Genomic DNA, 23,964 nt, shown 5'->3' on the forward strand with positions numbered 1-23,964 from the left:
TCGTCCATCACCCCTGTGCTCGCTGACCTACTTTGGCTCCCGGTTAAGCAGCGCCTCGATTTCAAAATTCTCACCCGTTTTCAAATCCCTCCATGGTCTCGCCCCTCCCTATCTCTGTAATCTCCTTCAGCCTCACAACTCCGAGATATCTGCGCTCCTCTAATTCTGCCCTCTTGAGCATCCCTGATTATAATCGCCCAACCATTGGTGGCCGTGCCTTCTGTTGCCCAGGCACCAAGCTCTGGAATTCCCTGCCTAAACCTCTCTGCCTCGCTACCTCTCTTTCCTCCTTTAAGTCGCTTCTTAAAACCTACCTCTTTGACCAAGCTTTTGGTCACCTGCCCTAATTTCTCCTTATGTGGCTCAGTGTCAATTTTTTTGTCTTTTACAGGAAACTCTCGATTTACTGGCACCTAAATAACCGGAAATCTCTGTTAACCGGCAAAATTCAGGAGTAGGTTCAGGTAAGTTTTACTTCATATTAGTGACCATTCCTGGATCTGTGGCTGTGTAATCGGGGTTCCTGCACTTGTTGCTAAGCAACAGGGACGCTTGGTCTGTGGCCGGGGTTCTTGCACCTGTTGCTAAGCAACAGGGAAGCCTGGATTTGTTGCTGTGTACGGAGCTCTCGTACCTTTTAAACTATACCTCTCTGTAATCCGGACTTTTTGATAAACCGGCACCACGCCGGTCCCGTATAAAAAAAAGTTTCCTGTAATACTCCTGTGAAGCGCCTTGGGATGTTTTACTACATTAAAGGCGCTATATAAATACAAGTTGTTGTTGTTGTTTACACTGCAGGGCAGAATTCAGAGCACCATTGGTCCCACTGAAGTAACTGCACGAGTGATCTGGATTTCCTGCCTGCAAACGTTCCCAGGTGTCAGGGGAGCGTCTGTGCAGGCCACCAATGTAAGGAACGGGACTGCTGGCTTGTTGCTAGTGGCAGGGGAAGAATTCCCCACTTGAGGTGAATCGTCACGCTGAAAACAGATTCTAGCAGCATCTCATTTACACCGCTGTCCTGCCAAAAGTGAAGCTGGCAGGGGAAGCAGTTCAGTAACACGATGCAGGAATAATGTGCGCCAGGTGCTTGATAATTAAAATCCAAAGCGAATAGCTCACTTGCAGATAGGAACTATGCTTGGTTCCCAGGGGCTGCTAGTGGGAGGTGGAAGCCAAGTTCTCTCATTTATAACTTTCTGGCCAATTTTTAAAGCTGGGGTTGATACTATGATTCCTTTATTGATAGACAACACAGCTGAGTTTTGCGAGACAATACTGTCTGCCACAACAACCCCCTAACTGGGACCAACAAATCAATCAGTTATAAACCTGCAGATCTCATCACAACAAGGGAGCCTGCTGGCCAGATTTAGCTCTCAAAAACCGGGCTTATACGAGCAACAGCATCGTTACGGAGGGAATACTGTTCAAACTCTTGCCAGCAACACAACACAAAATATCTGAAATACGATATCTCTACGTAATACTGCTGGGGGTACAAGGACCTACTGGTTAATAAGATCAAAACAGAACGTGATTGCCTCAAGCCAATGAGTTGACAATACATAAAAAATGCAAGTGAGAATAATTATGTCATAAACAGGAATTTATATACAACACACTATAACTTATTCGGTAGGTCTTTCACATGTTATAAAATCACTAAAATATTGATGCAATGTCTACACTTTTAACAATCGTTCTTTTTCTGTGCGTCTTTCAAGGAATAATATAGCGATGATTTAAGACTAATTCTTGACTTGAAGCATAATGACTACAGTTATATAAGGTTTTTAACATATATTTTTCAGGAACTGTCCGTCCGGTCTTTGTATCTAGATTGGGACTGCAATGGACTATTAGCTGTCAAAGCAGTTTACAGCTTGTCCAAAATGCAGCTAGAATCGTAGAATGGTTACAGCGCAGGAGGAGGCCATTCGGCCTGTCGAGCCTGTGCTGGCTCTCGGCAAGAGCAAGTCAGCTCGTCCCACTCCCTCGCCCTTTCCCCGTAGGCCTGCAATATTTTTTCATTCAGGTATTTATCCAATTCCCTTTTGAAAGCCACAATTGAGTCTGCCTCCACCACCCTTTCAGGCAGTGCATTTCAGATCCTAACCACTCGTTGAGTAAAAATGCTTTTCCTCATGTCACCTTTGGTTCTTCTGTCAATCACCTTAAATCTGTGTCCTCTGGTTCTTGACCCTTCCACCAATGGGAACAGTTTCTCTCAATCTACCCTGTCTAGACCCATCATGATTTTGAACTATTAGATCGCCTCTCAACCTTCTCTGCTCCATGGAGAACAATCCCACCTTCTCCAGTCTATCCACGTAACTGAAGTTCGTCATCCCTGGAACCATTCTTCTAAATCTTTTCTGCACCCTCTCTAAGGTCTTCACATCCTTCCTAAAGTGCGGTGCCCAGAATTGGACACAATACTCCAGATGAGGTCGGACCAGTGTTTTATAAAGGTTCATCATAACTTCCTTGCTTTTGTACTCTATGCCTCTATTTATGAAGCCCAGGATCCCATATGCTTTTTTAACCGCTTTCTCAACCTGCCCTGCCACCTTCAACGATTTGTGCACATATACCCCCAGGTCTCGCTGTTCATGCACCCCCTTTAGGATTGTACCCTTTAGTTTATATTGCCTCTCCTCATTCTTCCTACCAAAATATATCACTTCACACTTTTCTGTGTTAAATTTCATCTGCCACGTGTCCGCCCATTCCACCAGCCTGTCTATGTCTTCTTGAAGTCTATCACTATCCTCCTCACTGTTCACTACACTTCCAAGTTCTGTGTCATCTGCAAATTTTGAAATTGTGTCCTGTACACCCAAGTACAAGTCATTAATATATATCAAGAAAAGTAGGGGTCCTAGTACCGACCCCTGGGGAACACCACTGTATACCTTCCTCCAGTCTGAAAAACAACCGTTCACCACTATTCTCTGTTTCCTGTCACTTAGCCAATTCATATCCTTGCTGCCACTGTCTTTTTTATTCCATGGGCTTCAACTTTGCTGGCAAGCCTATTATGTGGCACTTTTATCAAATGCCTTTGGAAGTCCATGTACACCACGTCAACCATTGCCCTCATCAACCCTCTCTGTTACCTCATCAAAAAACTCGATCAAGTTAGTTAAACACGATTTGCCTTTGATAAATCCATGCTGGCTTTCCTTAATAAATCCACACTTGTCCAAGTGATTGTTAATTTGTCCCGGATTATCATTTCTAAAAGCTTCCCCACTACCAAGGTTAAACTGACTGGCCTATAGTTGCTGGGTTTATCCTTACACCCTTTTTTGAACAAGGATGTAACATTTGCAATTTTCCAGTCCCCTGGCACCACTCCTGTATCGAAGGAGGATTGGAAGATTATGGCCAGTACCTCCACGATTTCCACCTTAACTTCCCTCAGCATCCTTGGATGCATCTCAACCAGTCCTGGTGACTTACCTACTTTAAGTACAGCCAGCCTTTCTAGTAGCTCCTCTTTATCAATTTTTATCCCATCCAGTATCTCCACTACCTCCTCTTTCACTATGACTTGGCAGCATCTTCTTCCTTGGTGAAGACAGATGCAAAGTGCTCATATTTAGTACCTCAGCCATGCCCTCTGCCTCCATGCGTAGGTCTCCTTTTTAGTCCCTAATCAGCCCCACCCCTCCTCTTACTAACCGTTTGCTACTTATATACGTATAGAAGACTTTTGAATTCTCTTTTATCCTGCCCACTCATCCAATCCTCCCATCCTCTCAGATCCACACTGACTCCCTGTCTACCAATGCACTCATTAAATAACTAACGGGAGCAGGAGACTCCATGAACATCCCCATCCTCAACGATGGTGGAGCCCAGCACACTAGTGCAAAAGACAAGGCTGAAGTGTTTGCAACCATGCTCATCCAAAAGTGTCGAGTGGATGATTCATCTTGGCCTCCTCCCAAGGTCCCCACCATCACAGAGGCCAGTCTTCAGCCAATTCGATTCACTCGACGCGATAGAGAAACGACTGAGCGTACTGGATACAGCAAAGGCTATGGGCACCGACAACATCCTGGCTGGAGTGCTGAAGACTTGTGGTCCAGAACTAGCTGCGCCTCTAACCAAGCTGTTCCAGTAGATCTACAACAAATATTGTCGACAGTGCTATCAAGCGGCACTTACTCACCAATAACCTGCTCACCAATGCTCAGTTTACAGCTTTCTGTTGGTTGATCATTGCCTTTAATCATTTCACCAAGCCATCAAGGTGAGGAATGCTCAACACTGGAACCAGACCGCATTATGGCCAAACATGGACAAAAAAGTTCAATTCCAGAGGTGAGGTGAGAGTGACTGTCCTTGATATCAAGGCAGCATTTGACCAAGTATGGCACCAAGGAGCCCTAGTAGAATTGATGTCAATGGGGATCAGGGGGAAAACTGTCCACTTTCTGGAGTCATACTTAGCACAAAGGAAGATGGTTGTGGTTGTTGGAGGCCAATCATTCCAGCCCCAGGACATCGCTGCAGGAGTTCCTCAGGGCAGTGTCCTAGGCCCAACCATCTTCAGCTGCTTCATCAATGACCTTCCCTCCATCAGAAGGTCAGAAGGGAGGATGTTCGCTGATGATTGCACAGTGTTCAGTTCCATTCGCAACTCCTCAGATACTGAAGCAGTCCGTGCCCATATGCAGCAAGACCTGGACAACATGCAGGCATGCGCTGATGTGCCAAGTAACGTTCGCGCCACACCAGTGCCAGGCAATGACTATCTCCAACAAGAAAGAGCCTTATCACCCCCCCTTGACATTCAGTGATGTTACCATCGACGAATCCCCCACCATCAGCATCTTGGGGGTCACCATTGACCGGAAAATTAACTGGACCAGCCACGTAAATACTGTGGCAACAAGAGCAGGTCAGAGGCTGGGCATTCTGTGGAGAGTGACTCTCCTCCCGACTCCCCAAAGCCTTTCCACCATCTACAAGGCACAAGTCAGGAGTGTGATTGAATACTCTCCACTTGCCTGGTTGAGTGCAGCTCCAACAACACCCAAGACACTTGACACTATCCAGGACAAAGCAGCCCGCTTGATTGGCACCCCATCCACCACCTTAAACATTCACTCCCTCCACCACCGGCGTACCGTGGCTGCAGTGTGAACCACCTACAAGATGCACTGCAGCAACTTGCCAAGGCTTCCTTGACAGCACCTCCAAACCCACAACCTCTACCACCTAGAAGGATAAGGGCAGACAGCACTTGGAAACACCATCACTTCCAAGTTCCCCTCCAATCACACACCATCATGACCTGGAAATATATCACTGTTCCTTCATCGTCGCTGGGACAAAATCCTGGAACTCCCTACCCAACAGCACTGTGGGACTACCGTCACAACATGGACTGCTGTGGTTCAAGAAGGCGGCTCACCACCACCTTCTCAAGGGCAATTAGGAATGGGCAATATATGCTGGCCTTGCCAGCGACCCCCATATCCTGTGAATGAATATATATGCTTTTAAATCCTCTGGAACTTCTTTCCTAAACCCCGCTGCTTCTTTACTGCGCTCTCCTGCTATAAAAACCTTCTCAAAACTTATCTTTTCCCCCAACTCTTAAATTAAACATCTCCTAAATTCTCTCCCTTGGCTTGGTATCCTGCTCCTCTTACTACTAACTCAGCAAAGTGTTGTGGGATAATTTGCAGGCTAAAGTCACTATATAAATGCAAGTTGTTGATGACTATTGGCTGGCTGAGCAGCACAAGCCTAAAACTATTATTGTATGGAAGGACCAGGCTCTGCACTGAAGCAGAGGAGTGTGCACTCAGCATTAGAACACTTATCCAGAATCCCACCCAAATACCAAAACTCTTCAAATCAAGATGTGAAGAGAACAGTGCAGCCACAGATTAGGAGAAAAACAGCTGCCATTGGCAACATTGTCAAAATTATACATCTGATAAGTGTAAACTTAATAAAATTATTAAAAATACTAAGCTTGGGATCACAAATTTTCAACAGAGATCCACACATTTTATTGACCTGTTCGAAGGTTCACTCGATTGATTCCTGGGGTGAGAGGGCTCTTCCTATGCGGAGAGATTGAGTACAATGGGCCAATATTTTCTGCAGCTTAGGAGAATGAGGTGATCTCAATGAAACGTGTAAAAGTCTTAGTGGCCGGAGAGGCTGTTTCCCCTGGCTGGAGAGTTTAGAACCAGGGGTCACAGTCTCAGGATAAGGGGTCGGCCATTTAGGACTGCGATGAGGAGGAATTTCTTCACTCAGAGGGTGGTGAATCTTTGGAATTCTCTATTCCAGAGGCCTGTGGCTGCTTAGTTGATGAGTATATTCAAGGCTGAGATCGACAGAGTTTTGGGCACTAAGGGAATCAAGGGATCGGGCGGGAAAGTGGAGTTGATGTAGAATTTCAGCCATGATCTTATTGAATGGCGGAGCAGGCTCGAGGGGTCGTATGGCCCACTCCTGTGCCTATTTCTTACGTTCTCTTCTGAATTTTGGTTTCACTAACTTCTGGAATTAGAACTCTAAACATCTGCTATCCCAGTGTGTGTGCGCACTAATTTAACCACACCAAATAAGCCATGATTTATACATTTACTTAAAAAAATGTGCAGCTGAAAAATCCATCCAGTCAAACAGGCCGCACTTACAGCACCTAGTTCCTTCAAAGGTTAGTCGTTTTCTAGGTCATACCTTCTGGGAGTGGTTTCAGGGCATTGGGTTTGGTGAAGAGTTTTGGTACGAATGGAATATTGGAGTTGTCGACCTTCTCCTTGAACTTCATCTGAGGACGGGGGATGTTTTTAGCGTGGAACAAGCGGAATGTTTCAGACTTTGTTCTTTTCGTTTCGGTGTTCTGAAAAAGAGACCCAGTGAAAACATTACGAGCCGCTTCCCACTCGTGACATGCACCTTTACATAGCCCAGTGTTTTATTTAACTAGAGTTGAAAACAAATACAGTAATATGCAAGGCTTGGTGTAGACTAAGTGTCAATCTACACTTTCTACTCCCCATGTGGCATACCTCAGACAACCTGATGGGGAAGCATAAAATAACATAGGATGCTCTTGCATTACAGTCGGAGGATTTGTCAAAATATGTATTGATCCAAGAGCAGTTAATGTACATCATTCTACTACTCAATTATAGCAGGCTTCCACTGTCCAGAGACCAGAAAGGATCCAATTGTGCCTGATGTGGAATTAGTAGTTACATTGCTTACGTTAAATCCAACTCCAGATTCCACATCCCAGATATATTGTCCAACAACGCAATTCAAGAACTAATCCAGCCGGTACTATTACAGCGACTGAATCTAACTAAATTTTGCTGGCTTTGTTTGTTCTGGGATTTTGCAAGTGGATTTTCCTCGCATGTAGAGCTCCTCCAGCTGTAGGAATGTGATATAGCTGAAGTGTATTACATGGGCAGAAACACAGGCCAACAAAATTACACAGAGGTACACTAGCATTTGCTTAGTGCATTCACCTGAAATTCCACTCTGTGATGTTTTAGTGCAGTGGTTCTCAAAATCATTTGGTTGAAGGACCCTGTTTCAAATGAATTAGTACTCACGGACCCCCCCCCCCCCCCCATTTAAATTATAATAGCATATAACACTCATAATATGAAAGTGCTGCATGTAAAGAGTGTTTTAATAATGCTTTTAATAGACCAGGTACAGGAAACTCTCGTTTAAACGGCACCTAAATATCCGGAATTCTCTATTAACCGGCAAAATTCTCACTCCGAAAACAACACCAGAAATGTTGCCGAGTCCGAGTCTCCCGCGGTGGCCGAATTAGTCAGCGGGGGTAGTTCTCCAAACTGCCACTACTCGGCTTCTTGGCGCTGTCGGAAGTCCGAACACCTCAATAACAGGAGTCTGACTCCCCCGCGGTGTAGGTGAGTACCCAATTACTGTATACTGCACATTTCTTGATTTTTACATTTTTTTGTGTTAAAAATAGCCTCGGTAGATAACCCTCTCCGCCATGTGGAATTTTTAATCAACCGGCACCATCCCGGTCCCGTCGGTGCCGGATACCAAAGAGTTTCCTGTATTTAGTATATCAGTGAGATGGGTGCACTTGCTTCTCACACCAATTCTCGGTACTCTGCAGCAACTGATGGCCACTATTAGCCACTTAGTACAAAAGCAAAATACTGCGGATGCTGGAAATCTGAAATAAAAACAGAAAATGCTGGACATACTCAGCAGGTCGGGCAGCGTCTGTGGAGAGAGAAACAGAGTTAACGTTTCAGGCCTGTGACCCTTTGTCAGAACTTAGTGCTGGACAATTTTTAAAGCCGTCAGCAGGCTGGCCAAGGTGAGCGAGACACAAGCACCCATGCACATGCTGGGATCAACGTTCCCTCTAATTGTTTTTTTTGGCTGGGTGGCCCATTCAAATTTATACAAATAAGGCGTTTTTCCATTTAAAAGCCGGTGAGCCGGCTGTGCGGGAGCTCCAGACCGCTGTGCAGCCGCGCAGTTTAACGGGAACATTGGCTGGGATGCTGCTGGAAGCATGGCTCACCGCCACACTGTAACAGCTGCACTGCGAGTTTGTACGTCTTTGCGTGAGCACGTTCAGGCACATGTTTGAAGGGTCCCGCAGGATCACGTATCAGGAGGGTGGCACAGGGTCGAGATGGCCAGGGAGCGCTCGTTGCAAAGTGAGTGAGAGCTGTGGGCCTCTGTGAGGAGGCGGGCCCAGCCGTTAAGAATAATTTGCAAGAGCTGAATCAGTGTTGGTTTTACAAAATAACAACAGAAAATGCTGGAAAAACTCAGCAGGCCAGGCAACATCCGTGGAGAGAAATTAGAGTCGACGTTTTGGGTCGAAACCCTTTTTCAAAACTGGGAAGGAAATAAAATAGATCGAAAGCAGGGCTGCGATCGAACAAAAGAAGTAAAAGAGACATTAAGAGGTATTCAAAACCAGACGAGATGGTAATAGGCCAGTGGAGACAAAAGACAGCTGAGATTAGGTGTGAAGTGTACTGGCAGGATAAGAGACAGCTGCCAGGTGGGAGAGAGAAGAGAGAAAAAAAAGGAAAGGTGGGGGGGAAAGGGAAGACCCAAAACAAAGGGGTGGAAAAAAATATAAGTAAAAATGTAATGGGGGCCGAGGTTATGATCTGAAATTGTTGAACTCGATATTGAGTCCGGAAGACTGCAAAGTGCCTAATCGGAAGATGAGTTGCTGTTCCTCGAGTTTACGTTGAGCTTCCGTGGAACAATGCAAGAGGCCGAGGACGGTGAGGTCCGAGTGGGAATGGAGCGGTGAATTAAAATGATAGGCGACCGGAAGCTCGGGGTCACCCTTACGGACTGAACGGAGGTGTTCCGCAAAGCGGTCACCCAATCTGCATTTGGTCTCCCCAATGTAGAGGAGACCACATCGTGAGCAGTGAATACAGTATACTAGACTGCAAGAAGTACAAGTAAATCGTTGTTTCACCTGGAAGGGGTGTTTGGGGCCCTGGACAGTGGGAAGGGGGGGGAGGTATAGGGGCAGGTGTTACATCTCCTGCGCTTGCACGGGAAGGTGCCATGCGAAGGGGAAGGGCTGTTGGGGGTGATAGAGGAGTGGACTAGGGTGTCTCGGAGGGAGCGGTCCCTACGGAATGCTGAAAGGGGAGGGGAGGGGAAGATGCGTTTGGTGGTGGGGTCACTTTGGAGGTAGCGGAAATGGCGGAGGATGATCCGTTGAATGTGGAGGCTGGTGGGGTGAAAGGTGAGGACAAGGGGAGCCCTATTGTGGTTCCGGGAGGGAGTGGCAGGGGTGAGGGCAGAAGTGCGGGAGATAGAACGGACATGGTCGAGGGCCGTGTCAACCACGGTAGAGGGGCATCCTCGGATGCGGAAAAAGGAAGACATGTCGGAAGCACTGGTGTGGAAGGTGGCATCGTCGGAGCAGATACGGCGGAGACGGAGAAACTGGGAGAATGGAATAGAGTCCTTACAGGAAGCGGGGTGGGAGGAAGTGTACAAAGAGTTACCTCCGGCAATTATTTTTAAATATTTTAATTATTTTCAAATATTTAACCTTTATAAAGGGGACATCACCCTCCAATGCCCTCCCCACAGAAGTTAGCTAATGAGATTTACGGTTCATTCCACCAAGAACAAAAAAAAGCTATGGGTCGTTTTAATTATTGCTGAGTAACATTTAAAGCAGGGACCTGCTGCCTTCCAGCAGGTGTCCTGCTTGCCTGTTAAAAAGAGTAAGATTGGGCCTTGGGAGAAGGCAGCGGGATCGGAGGAAGTAAGTCGCACAAGGCATTTTGATTGTACCCGGCTCGGTTTCCTACGGTGAGGTAAGTTTGTTGAAATCCCCTGTCCCGCCACCTGATTATCCTTCTATTGTTCTGGCAATCCATAGCAATTCCCAGTTAAGGATTACCTTCCCTTATTGTCACAGTCCTCGACCCAAATTGACTTAACCCTGAGCTGATAAAATTGAAACAACAGAAAACGCTGGAAACACAACAGGCCAGGCAGCATCCGTGGAGAGAGAAACAGAGTTAACGTTTCAGGTCTGGGACCCTTCATCAGAACTGGAAAAAGCTGGAGATGTAACAGATATTAATCAGGTGCAGAGACGGGGGCGGGGGGGGCGGAGGAGGAAGGAATTGAAGGAACATACTGTGCTTCTGTAAGAGGCAGGAAAGATAAAATGTTGCAAATGGGAATGGCAAAATCATGCAGCATGAAAAATGGGGGCAGGGATTATTTTCTGAAATTGTTGAACTCAATGTTGAGTCCAGAAGGCTGTAAAGTGCCTAATCGAAAGATGAGGTGCTGTTCCTCGAGCTTACGCTGAGCTTCATCGGAACAATATAATAGGCCACGGACAGAGAGATCAGAGTGGGAGTGAAGCGGAGAATTAAAGTGACAGGCGACCGGAAGCTCGGGGTCACCCTTACGGACTGAATGGAGGTGTTCCGCAAAGCGGTCGCCCAATCTGCGTTTGGTCTCCCCAATGTAGAGGAGACCGCATCGTGAGCAGCAAATACAGTATACTAAATTGCAAGTACAACAAGTAAATCGCTGTTTCACCTGGAAGGGGTGTTTGGGGCCCTGGACAGTGGGAAGGGAGGAGCTAAAAGGGCAGGTGTTGCATCTCCTGCGCTTGCATGGGAAGGTGCCAGGCGAAGGGAAAGGGCTATTAAGGGTGATTGAGGAGTGGACCAGGGTGTCGCGGAGGGAGCGGTCCCTTCGGAATGCTGAAAGGGGGGGGGGGGGAAGATGTATTTGGTGGTGGGATCACGTTGGAGGTGGCAGAAGTGATCCGTTGAACGTGGAGGCTGGTGGGGTGAAAGGTGAGGACAAGGGGAACCCTATCATGGTTCTGGGAGGGAGGGGAAGGGTGGAGAGCAGAAGTGCGGGAAATGGAATGGACACGGTCAAGGGCCGTGTCAACCACAGTAGAGGGGAATCCTCGGTTGAGGAAAAAGGAAGACATGTCGGAAGCACTGGTATGGAAGGGGTCTTTTGGGAGGAACCGAGGGGTCAACGTAAGCTCGAGGAACAGCACCTCATCTTTCGATTAGGCACTTTACAGCCTTCTGGACTCAACATCGAGTTCAACAATTTCAGACTATAACCCCTGCTCCCATTTTTCATGCAGTATGATTTTGCCATTTCCATTTGCAACATTTTATCTTTCCTGCCTCTTACATAAGCACAGTATATTCCTTCAATTCCTTCTTCCCCCCCCCCCGCTGTCTCTGCACCTGCTTAATATCTGTAACATCTCCAGCTTTTCCCAGTTCTGATGAAGTATCCCAGACCTGAAACGTTAACTCTGTTTCTCTCTCTCCACGGATGCTGCCTGGCCTGCTGAGTGTTTCCAGCGTTTTCTGTTGTTATTTCAGATTTCCAGCATCCGCAGTATTTTGCTATCGTGTTCTGATAAAATTGAAGCTGCACGCAAAGAATTTGTAGGAAAAAAAAATGTGCCTGTTGATATTGCGAAAACAGCCAGAGCAGACAGTGCTTGACGCAGAACTGAATGCAAGTGCCACTGAAAAGTACAACACAGTTGGTTGTTTGTGGTGATTTAATAATGTATCGCTATGCTCGTTCCGTGCCAAGAGACTTTCTGTGCATTTGTATCCTGGCTACAATATGTGTCTTTTTAGTTTTCAACTTTGGAATTTCAGAGCAACAGGCACCATTCAATCATTTTTAATTTCCTCCGGTCATGGACCTCCTGGAAAGTCTCTATGGACCCAGTCTGAGAAATACTGTTTTAGTGGCGGTGTTAACACATACGGGCAGCACGGTGGCATAGTGGTTAGCACTGTTGCCTCACAGCGCCAGGGACCCGGGTTCGAATCCGGCCTCGGGCGACTGTCTGTGTGGAGTTTGCACATTCTCCCCGTGTTTGCGTGGGTTTTCTCCGGGTGCTCCGGTTTCCTCCCACAGTCCAAAGATGTGCGGGTTAGGATGATTGGCCATGATAAATTGACCCTTAGTGTTAGGGGGATTAAATACGTGGGGTTACGGGGATAGGGTGGGATATGTGTTGATGTAGGGGTTACGGGGATCGGGTGGGATATGTGTCGGTGCAGGCTCGATGGGCCGAAATGGCCTCTATCTGCACTGTGGGGTTTCTGTGATTCTGTGATTTGTAATCAAATACTTCTGCTAAAATAGTAGAGATATGAATTTCTGAACATACAGGAAACTTTGGTTTATCCGGAGGTTAAAAGTCCGGAAAGCTCTATCTACCGGCAAAATTCAGGAGCCGTTTCCTATAAGTATTTTTACTTCTGGTTGCTTTTTTTTTCCCCAGTCAGGCTCTGCAAGGTCTGTAGCTAAGCAACAGCTTCAGCTAGAGGCGCTTTTAAGCTGCAGCCGACTGTTTTGAAGCTGTTGCTAAGCAACAGGGTTTGTTGATTCACACGGAGCTGAAAAGCTCCGTATGTTTCAACATGTCCGACAATTTTGATCTAACGGCAACAGCTCGGTCCCGTCGGTGCCGGATATCACAAAGTTTCCTGTATTAAGCATTTGAAAGCCAGTATCTCAGTGAAATTTCAGGGCCAGAGTACAATTAACTGGAATTTTTTGAGGATGTAACTGGTAAAATTGATAAGGGAGAACCAGTGGATGTGGTGTATTTGGACTTTCAGGAGGCTTTCGATAAGGTCCCGCATAAGAGATTAGCGTGTAAAGTTAAGGCACATGGGATTGGGGGCAAGGTATTGACTTGGATAGAGAACTGGTTGGCAGACAGAAAGCAAAGAGTTGGAATAAACGGGTCTTTTTCCGAGTGGCAGGCAGTGACTAGTGGGGTACCGCAAGGATCAGTCCTTGGACCCCAGCTATTCACAATATATATTAATGATCTGGACAAGGGAACTAGATGTAATATCTCCAAATTTGCAGACGACACAAAGCTGGGTGGGCGTGTGTGCTGTGAGGAGGATGCTGAGAAACTCCAGGATGATTTGGACAGGTTGGGTGATTGGGCAGAAGCATGGCAGATGCAGTATAACGTGGATAAATGTGAGGTTATCCACTTTGGTGGCAAAAACAGGAAGGCAGATTATTATCTGAATGGCAATAGATTGGGAGAAGGGGAAGTGCAACGAGACCTGGGTGTTCTTGTGCACCAGTCGCTGAAGGTAAGCATGCAGGTGCAGCAGGCGGTTAAGAAGGCAAATGGTATGTTGGCCTTCGTAGCGAGAGGGTTTGAGTACAGGAACAAGGATGTCTTGCTGCAGTTGTACAGGGCCTTGGTGAGACCACATCTTGAGTATTGTGTGCAGTTTTGGTCGCCTTATCTGAGGAAGGATGTTCTTGCCATGGAAGGAGTTCAGCGAAGATTCACCAGGCTGGTACCTGGGATGGCAGGAATGACGTATGAGGAGAGATTGGGTTGATTGGGCTTATACTCGCTGGAGTTTAGAAGAATGAGAGGGGATCTCATTGAAACTTATAAAATTCTACAGGACTGGACAGACTAGATGCAGGAAGGATGTTCCCGATGGTCGGGGAGTCCAGAACCAGGGGTCACAGTCTAAGGATAAGGATAAGGATAAGGGGTAAGCCACTTAGGACAGAGATGAGGAGGAATTTCTTCACCCAGAGAGTGGTGAACCTGTGGAATTCTCTACCACAGAAGGCGGTGGAGGCCAATTCATTAAATATATTCAAGAAGGAGTTGGATATATTTCTTACGGCTAAAGGGATCAAGGGGTATGGGGAGAAGGCAGGGACAGGGTACTGAATTTGGATGATCAGCCATGATCGCATTGAATGGCGGAGCAGTCTCGAGGGGCCGAATGGCCTACTCCTGCTCCTATCTTCTATGTTTCTATATTAAAGGGGCCTTTTGGGAGGAACTGAGGGGTCAAATTGTCCACTCCCTTACTTGATTAAGCAGTTGTGTAATATCTTCTTTATGTCCTAAGCAATGAAGTCCTAAATTAAATCGCAAACACAAGAAAAGCCAGGAATGGACAAAGGCCATTCAGCCCATGGCCAACATTCTCAATACAGCACCGAACTGTATTTTCAACAACCCCAATGTTTTTGCCTTTATTACCGCATATGGCAGACCTGGAACATTCGGAATAACTTTCATCACTAAGTAAAAAGTTTTTACCCGTTTTAAATTTTCACTAATTTCCATGTATCTCCTCTGGTCTTACTTTCCTGACTTGCTCTGAAGTAATATTCTGGGTTTATCCATAACATTTTATTATATATTTCAGTGCAGTCCTCCTTAATCATCTTTTTGACTGTAAAGCTTATCTTCCCTCATAGTTTCCCCCCTTTATATTTGGGACCAGTCTTGCTGTGTTTCTCTGTACTCAGGACTTTTTAGTGGTAACCAAAATGGAACACAGTACTTTAAGTGTGGTCTAAAGCATAACTTCGACAGATTTCTCTTCTCTTGGTCCGGCTACATACACTAACTTATATTTGGTTTGTTAATTGCTTCACCACACAGCCTAAAACTTTGAAAGTGACCTATCATAATGCCCAGGTACCCGTCGGAGTCTCTTTGTACACTTAGTACCTATACAGTTTTGACCTATGCATAACACAGACCACAGAAATCAATCAGAGCTTACCCTGCGGTTCCAGCTGGAGATGATAGTTTTTGGAGGCTGAAGTCCTGCTGGGAGAACTGGCTGCTGGTTCTTGTTGACACCCGAAGCTTCATCCAGCAAAATACCCTTCAAAAAAATAGATGCGGCGAGCAGTTGGAATATTCAAGTGACACAAAAATCTTCCGTCGTTTGGCAATCATAAAAAAACCTTAACACTCGCTTAAAAAGTAATTCTCTAACAAAATCTATTCCAAATCCCAGTTCTTGCTATCACTGATCTCTTCTTCCTTTCTGTATATAATACATACTGAACTCAGAGAATCCTGCAATTTGGTATTAAAAAAGTTACACTAGCTTAAAAATGCTTCGACAGGTACACTTTCAAAACCACAGTTAAAAAGATAGTGAGTAAACTACAATGATATTTTGTGTCGATTGCCAATTCGCACAGTATCAATTCTCTGCTTTCAATCAAACCTGTAAAACTGAAACACATGCTGTGTATAAACCAGCTACATTTTGTAGGTCTTTCCTGCTAAATTAAAACCGATGTCTGGTCTGCACATTTGTCCCATTTGATGGGCCTGTGACAGCGAGAATATCAATATAAATATGAGGTACAATAACAGCTTTGTCATACGTACTACTCGCTCTAGAATGACATCGTTTGCATCCACCAGCAAGTCAAATTTGTCCTCCAGTTCTGTCACCTTGCTGCGACCTTTGATGTGACTCCGACAGCCGTGGTACTGCATAAGCTGACTCATGCTGCAAAATTAAATTTCTGAAAATTAATAAACTGTTGTTTTAAGTCTGTATAATGAGTTCATCCAGAGCAGTGCAATCACTAGGCTTATTTAGGGTATTAATATCCCACTGGAAAAGGACTGCTTTAACATTGTGACAGCACAGTTCTTGTGTAATACTCAATTTATCACCGAAAATTGTATCCATCACACCCACCGCCAGTCAGACACCTTTAACCAGCAGACTTCACCGTAGCATAACACAGCTCTACTCTCTCCTGACATAAGCTTAGGATAAAATCTGTAACTGTACGAATGGGTATTTTGCACAGTTCAGACTGACATTGTATGAACATTTTACATGCACACCATCACACTTTACTGAGGTCCGAGTGACATTTCAGAACATAGCAACTAATTTGAACAATGCATAAAAATTAGGTCAAGGAATGGGCTCAATGGTATTAGAGTGTAGCAAAGTTACATTGTAAAACAATAACTGTAAGATGACATGATTGGGGGAGGCGTGAAATATATTTATTCACAATGAATGAGCAAAAATATTGATGTCAGTAGTGTCTTCCTGCTGGCCATTCTCTCTACTACTGTTTACTTCACCCATCTTATGATAGTTTGAATGGACAGCTGTAATTTTTATAACCTTTGCATGGCTATAAAGTAGCTCATCCGGGATACAAAATAGCTTCATAAATGTAATGGGAACAGATGCAGCTCGCTCTACAAAGTGCACCTCTGGGGTTGTGAGCTGCTGTCCTGTGATGTGCTTACTAACACAGGGTATTTTCAGCTATGTAACAGATGAGGTACCCCTGCTGAAACCTCACCTCACTTCACTTCAACCCAGACGTAGGTTGTAAGCAGGCTTACCCATCTTGGATGTTGGCTATGACTTCCCACACAATAAGCACACCCAAACCTGAGGAGCAGCAAACTCATAAAGGAGCACGAAGATAAGTTGGGGGGGGGGGGCAAAATTCCCCCCATACCCTTTTCCCCATTGTCCCAGCAACCATCCAGTATCTCGCCCAAAAGTTCATTCTTCGTGCATGAGCCCAGACAATGAACATTAGCAGACTATTGGACTGCGATAGGCATCAGAGGGAAGCCCAGTCCTGTCCTCATCTGGCACCCACAGACACAACTTTCCAGCAGCGGTTAACTGGAGGGCATCAGGAGCAATGCTCCCTTTAGAATCATAGAATGGTTACAGCACAGGAGGACATTCAGCCCATCAAGCCTGTACAGGGCCTTGGTGAGACCACATCTTGAGTATTGTGTGCAGTTTTGGTCGCCTTATCCGAGGAAGGATGTTCTTGCCATGGAAGGAGTTCAGCGAAGATTCACCAGGCTGATACCTGGGATGGCAGGAATGACGTATGAGGAGAGATTGGGTCGATTGGGCCTGTACTTGTTGGAGTTTAGAAGGATGAGAGGGGATCGCATTGAAACTTACAAAATTCTGACAGGACTAGACAGACTCGATGCAGGAAGGATGTTCCTGATGGCGGGGGAGTCCAGAACCAGGGGTCACAGTCTAAGGATAAGGGGTAAGCCATTTAGGACAGAGATGAGGAGGAATTTCTTCACCCAGAGAGTGGTGAACCTGTGGAATTCTCTACCACAGAAGGCAGTAGAGGCCAATTCATTAAATATATTCAAGAAGGAGTTGGATATATTTCTTAAGGCTAAAGGGATCAAGGGATATGGGGAGAAAGCAGGGACAGGGTACTGAGTTTGGATGATCAGCCATGATCTCATTGAATGACGCAGGCTCGAGGGGCCAAATGGCCTACTCCTGCTCTTATCTTCTATGTTTCTATGCTGGCTCTCTGCAAGAGCACTTCAGCTAGTCCCACTCCCCAACCCTTTCCCCGTAGCTCTGCAAATTTCTTTCCTTCAGGTACTTATCTAATTCCTTTTGAAAGCCACGATTGAATCTGCCTCCACCACCCTTTCAGGCGTTGCATTCCAGATCATAACCACTCGCTGTGTAAAAAGGTTTTTCCTCATGTCACCTTTGGATCTTCTGACAATCACCGTAAATCTGTGTCCTCTGGTTCTCGACCCTTCCGCCAATGGGAACAGTTTCTCTCTATCTACTCTGTCCCCTCATGATTTTGAACACCTCTATCAAATCTCCTCTGCTCCAAGGGGAACAACCCAAGCCTCTCCAGTCCATCCACGCAACTGAAGTCCCTCATCCCTGGAACCATTCCTGTAAATCTTTTCTGCATCCTCTCTAAAGCCTTCACATCCTTCCTAAAGTGCAGTGCCCAGAATTGGACACAATACTCCAGTTGTGGCCGAACCAGTGTTTTATAAAGCTTGATGATCATAACTTCCTTGCTTTTGTACGCTCTGCCTCTATTTATGAATCCCAGGATCCCATAAGATTTTTTAACTGCTTTCTCAATCTGCCCTGCCACCTTCAATGATTTGTGCACATATACCCCCAGGTCTCTCTGTTCATGCACCCACTTTAGAATTGTACCCTTTAGTTTATATTGCCTCTCCTCATTCTTCCTACCAAAATGTATCACTTCGCACTTTTCTGTGTTAAACTTCATTTGCCACGTGTCCGCCCATTCCACCAGCCTGTCTATGTCCTCTTGAAGTCTATCACTATCTTCCTCACTGTTCACTATACAAGTTTTGTATCATCTGCAAATTTTGAAATAGTGCCCTGTACACCGAAGTCCAAATCATTAATATTTATCAAGAAAAGCAGTGGTCCAAGTACCAACCCCTGGGGAACACCACTGTATACCTTCCTCCAGTCCGAAAAACAACGTTCACCACTACTCTCCATTTCCTGTCACTTAGCCAATTCTGTATCCATGCTGCCACTGTCCCTTTTATTCCATGGGCTTCAATTTTGCTGGCAAGCCTATTATGTGGCACTTCATCAAACGCCTTTTGGAAGTCTATGTACGCCACATCAACTGCATTGCCCTCATCAACCCTCTCTGTTACCTCATCAAAAAATTCAATCAAGTTAGTTAAACACAATTTTTTTTTTTTTTGGGTGCTTGGCCCCTTTAAGGGGCCGAGTGGCCGATTCAAAATACTGCGCATCTGTGTTTTTTCTCATTTAAAAGCTGGTGTGCCGGCTGTGCGGGAGCTCCAGAGCACTGTGTGGCTGCACAACTTAAAGGGAACATTGATCAGGAGTGGTATTTGACTGATTTTTCTCCTTCCCAGTCCAGGGAGCTAAAAGCAATTGGCAGCACCCGAACTGCCTTACCTGGTCTCAGCAAACTCAACACAGACTGGAGATTAAATCTAGAACGTTTCACTCCTGGTACCACACTAAGCAGTGCTATTATCCGCTAAGCCAACCGGGAGCTATAAGTACACATTTTTACACATCCACCTGATTAAAGAAGACGCATCAGTTGTATAATTTCTCACCAGCTCAGGAGTTGATCGGCTTGCATGTCACAGAATGCCTGAAATCCAGGAAAACTCCGGTAAAAATCAAACTCATCACCAGGTTGAGGAAGTCCATTGGAGGCTTTTGTGGCTGAAACCACTGTTCCCAGAACATGCTGCACAAAACAGTTGAGAAAAAAAAAACACTTCTGATTAGAATTTGTGATCCTAAGCCACATGGCTGTCTGGTAGCCCAGAGCAGAACAAGATGATATGTGTTGAAAATAAAGGGGAATAGATTCAACGTGGTTTCAGCCAGAAGTTTGCAATTCAACTATGATCTGGCGGCAAAGGGGTTGATTGTAAACGCAACAGAAATCAATGGCCTCTCTCAGTAAGTGGAAAATGAATTAGTGTTGGGAACGATCACATTGCACGGTTCTGCATATTTATAAACTGTAACCAATTACAGTACTGTCATAAAAAACTTGTTATATCATTTGAGAACCAACTGTGTTTTTACACTCACGCCCAAGTATATAACATTTTTTTTCTGGCTACAGGAAGCTTTCTGGTATCCGGCACGGACGGGACCGACGTGGTGCCGGTTCAGCAACAATTCCGGATAACCGAACGCTATAGTGAAAGATACGGACCTTAGCGCTCCGTATGAAGCAACAAACCCAGAACAACGTCCACAAGTTGCAAGCGTCTCTGTAGCTTAGCAACAGCTGCAGCCAAACCCTTGCCTTCCTCAATTTGTTGCTGTGCAAGTAATAAAAGTTATAAAAGTTAGCTGAAACCGACTCCTGAATTTTGCCGGTTAACCGACATTTCCGGTTATTTAGGGGCCGGTTAATCGAAAGTTTCCTGTATTATGATCACAGGAAGAACTTGCATTTATAAAGTATCTTATCACGCCTTGCAGAAATGTCCCAAAGAAATTCATATACAATGAATAACTTTATAGACAAATATGGCAGCCATTCTAAATGCAGTAAGGCCTCCCAAACAGCAGAGATATGAATCACCAGTTTATCCATTTTTGGTGGTTGAGGAAGGCATGTTGCTAGGACACTGGGAGAACTCTCTGCCATTCCTGAAATAGCACCTCTGGATCATTGATGTCCATTTCAAGCACTGAAACCAGCTGACGGGTCCTGGGTTTAACAGCTCACCTGAAGTACAGCGCCTCCAACAATGCGGAACTCCTTCAGTACTGCACTAGAGTGTCAGCCTAGGTTATATTCTCAAATCCCAGAATGGGGCTTGGCCCCACAACCTTCTGATCAGAAGCAAGAGCTAAGCTGACACAACTGGTAGCAGAGAATTAACAGAGTTTGAAATTACAGGAAATGTTGTTATATCCGGCACCGACGGGACCGAGCTGTTGCCGATCTATCAAAACTGCCGGACATACCAGCGTTAATGTTGAAGCGTACGGAGGTTTTCATCTCCGTATCTGACAACAAACACCGTTGCTTAGCAACAGCTTCTAAACAGTCGGCCCGTACCTTGGAAGCGTCTCTGTAGCTTAGCAACAGCTTCAGAGAGACTTTCCAGAGCCTGACTGTTGAAAAAAAAGCCACAAGAAGAAAAAAAAACCTAACAAAACGGCTCCTGATTTCTGCTGGTAGATCGAGGTTTCCGGACATACAACCTCCGGATAAACCAAAGTCTCCTGTATTGCCCTACATTAACAGGAGTCTGTGCTGCTACTGGACTAGCAATCCAGAGGACTGGAATAATAATCCAGAGAATGTGAGTTAAAGTACCACCATGACAGTTTGTGAATTTGAATTCAGGACTGTCACAAAAAAAAACAATTGGTTCACAAATATCCTTTAAACATAGAAACATAGAAACTAGGAGCAGGAGTAGGCCATTCGGCCCTTCGAGCCTGCTCCGCCATTCAACGAGATCATGGCTGATCATAACCCTAGCACCCGGTCCCTACACCGACAGCCATCCCACCCAAGCCCTATCCCCGTAACCCCACGTATTTAATCCCCCCCTAACACTAAGGGCCAATTTTTTATCATGGCCAATCAACCTAACCCGCACATCTTTGGACAGCAGGAAGGAACTCTGCTGTACTTACCCGGTCTGACTTCAGTTCTACACAAATGTGGTTGACTCTTAATTGCCCTCTGAACTAGCCTAGCAAGCCATTCAGTTGTATCAGACCGCTACAAAAGATAATAGCAGTTTAAGAAGAAAGCCCACCACCGTTTTCTCAGGGCAACTTGCTGTGGGTAATAAATGCCAGCGACACCCACATGCTGAGAATTTAAAGAAGCACGGAACACTCGGCTGGGACCTAGGCAGTGAATCAAGACACGGCGAAGGCACACCTAGCCCAGTCGACCTGCATTGTCCTCCTCACTAACATCTGGGGACTTGTGCCAACGTTTGAGAGCTCTGCCACAGACTAGTCAAGCAGCAGCCTGACATAGTCATACTCACAGAATCACACATATCAACCAATGTCCCAGACTCCTCCATCAAAAGGTAAAATACTGTGGATGCTGGAAATCGGAAATAAAAACAGAAAATGCTGGAAATACTCAGCAGGTCAAGCAGTGCTGCCTGACCTGCGGAGTGTTTGTAGCATTTTCTGTTTATACAGCCTCCATCACCATCCCTGGGTATGTCCTGTCCCACCGGCAGGACAGACCCACCAGGGGTGGCGGCACAGTGATATAGTCGAGAGGGGGTGGCCCTGGGAGTCCTCAACATTGACTCCAGACCCCATGAAGTCTCATGGCTTCATGGCAAACATGGGCAAGGCAACCTCCTGCTGATTACAACTGTGCACAATTCTGGTCTCCTTATCTGAGGAAGGACATACTTGCCTTAGAGGCGGTGCAACAAAGGTTTACTGGATTGATCCCTGGGATGAGAGGGTTGTTCTGAGGATAGATTGGGCCTATGCTCTCTGGAATTTAGAAGAATGAGAGGTGATCTCATTGTAACATATAAAATTCTGAAGGGGATGGCTGAGAGGTCGTTTCCCCTGGTTGGAATGTTTAGAACTAGGAGCATAGTCTCAGGATAAGGAGTCGGCCATTTAAGACTGAGATGAGGAGGAATTTCTTCACTCAGAGGGTTGTGAATCTTTGGAATTCTCTGCCCCAGAGGGCTGTAAATGCTGAGTTGTTCAATATATTCAAGGCTGAGATCGATAGATTTTTGGACTCTAGGGGAATCGAGGGACATGGAGATCGGGTGGGAAAGTGGAGTTGAGGTCGATGATCAGCCATGATCTTATTGAATGGCGGAGCAGGCTCGAGGGGCTGTGTGGCTGAATCCTGCTCTTAATTCTTATTTTCTTAACCTACAGCACCTCCCTCAGCTGATGAATCAGTGCTCCGCCATGTTGAACCCCACTTGAAGGAAGGCCGGAGAGTAGCAAGGGCAGAGAATGTGCTGTGGGCCAGGGGCAGAGAATGCGCTGTGGGCCAGGGGCAGAGAATGCGCTGTGGGCCAGGGGCAGAGAATGCGCTGTGGGCCAGGGGCAGAGAATGCGCTGTGGGCCAGGGGCAGAGAATGCGCTGTGGGCCAGGGGCAGAGAATGCGCTGTGGGCCAGGGGCAGAGAATGTACTGTGGGCCAGGGGCAGAAAATGTACTGTGGGGCAGAGAATGCGCTGTGGGCCAGGGGCAGAGAATGTACTGTGGGCCAGGGGCAGAAAATGTACTGTGGGGCAGAGAATGCGCTGTGGGCCAGGGGCAGAGAATGCGCTGTGGGCCAGGGGCAGAGAATGCGCTGTGGGCCAGGGGCAGAGAATGCGCTGTGGGCCAGGGGCAGAGAATGCGCTGTGGGCCAGGGGCAGAGAATGTGCTGTGGGCCAGGGGCAGAAAATGTACTGTGGGCCAGGGGCAGAAAATGTACTGTGGGGCAGAGAATGCGCTGTGGGCCAGGGACAGAGAATGTGCTGTGGGCCAGGGGCAGAGAATGCGCTGTGGGCCAGGGGCAGAGAATGTGCTGTGGGCCAGGGGCAGAAAATGTACTGTGGGGCAGAGAATGTGCTGTGGGCCAGGGGCAGAGAATGTGCTGTGGGCCAGGGGCAGAGAATGTGCTGTGGGCCAGGGGCAGAGAATGTGCTGTGGGCCAGGGGCAGAGAATGTGCTCTGGGCCAGGGGCAGAGAATGTGCTGTGGGCCAGGGGCAGAGAATGTGCTGTGGGTCAGGGGCAGAGAATGTGCTGTGGGTCAGGGGGTGAGCCGGGGCTCCTGCCCGCCATCCACTGACCCCCTCCCCTCCTCAGCAGCCCGGGAGCGGGGTGAGGTCGCGGCCCTGCGCTGGGCCTGAGCCCTCAGCTGCTCTGGGGCGGCCGCCGCCGCTCCGATAAAATCGCACTATGAACCGCCCAACCTTCACAAAGCTATCAGCGTCGCTGAAGCCGGGGATGAGGCCGCCGCCAGCACCATCCAGCCGCTCTCCCGGTCCCGCATCCTCCGCCCAGCTCCTCGGGGCCGCCATCTTGCTGCAGACTGGTAAACTCTCGCGAGAGTTGGGGAGGTGTGCTGGCAGTTGGGAACTCTCGCGAGAGTTGGGGGGGGGGTGCACTGGCAGTTGAGACTTCTCGCGAGAGTTGGGGAGGTGTGCTGGCAGTTGAGACCTCTCGCGAGAGTTGAGGAGCTATGCTGGCAGTTGAGAACTCTCGCGAGAGTTGGGGAGGTATGCTGGCAGTTGGGAACTCTCGCTAGAGCTG

At 46.8% G+C, this 23,964-nt stretch overlaps 1 protein-coding gene across 1 annotated transcript in view; it reads right to left on the reverse strand.

Annotated features, from left to right (window-relative positions):
* Positions 1 to 23,756, reverse strand: part of exosc10 (exosome component 10) — an 88,565-nt gene extending 64,809 nt beyond the window's left edge. The window contains exons 1-5 of the mRNA XM_085966852.1: positions 23,625 to 23,756; positions 19,289 to 19,425; positions 15,755 to 15,878; positions 15,132 to 15,236; positions 6,724 to 6,886 (exon numbers count right to left, since the gene is read on the reverse strand). Of these exons, the coding sequence (XP_085822978.1) occupies positions 6,724 to 6,886; positions 15,132 to 15,236; positions 15,755 to 15,878; positions 19,289 to 19,425; positions 23,625 to 23,732 (637 nt within the window). The 5' untranslated portion in view covers positions 23,733 to 23,756. The remainder of the gene's footprint in view (positions 1 to 6,723; positions 6,887 to 15,131; positions 15,237 to 15,754; positions 15,879 to 19,288; positions 19,426 to 23,624) is intronic.
* Between the last annotated feature and the right edge of the window lie 208 nt (positions 23,757 to 23,964).

The sequence above is a fragment of the Somniosus microcephalus genome, chromosome 25 (genome assembly GCF_052327205.1).
Source record: "Somniosus microcephalus isolate GS21.2 chromosome 25, FLI_Smic_1.0, whole genome shotgun sequence".
NCBI classification, from domain to species: domain Eukaryota; kingdom Metazoa; phylum Chordata; class Chondrichthyes; order Squaliformes; family Somniosidae; genus Somniosus; species Somniosus microcephalus.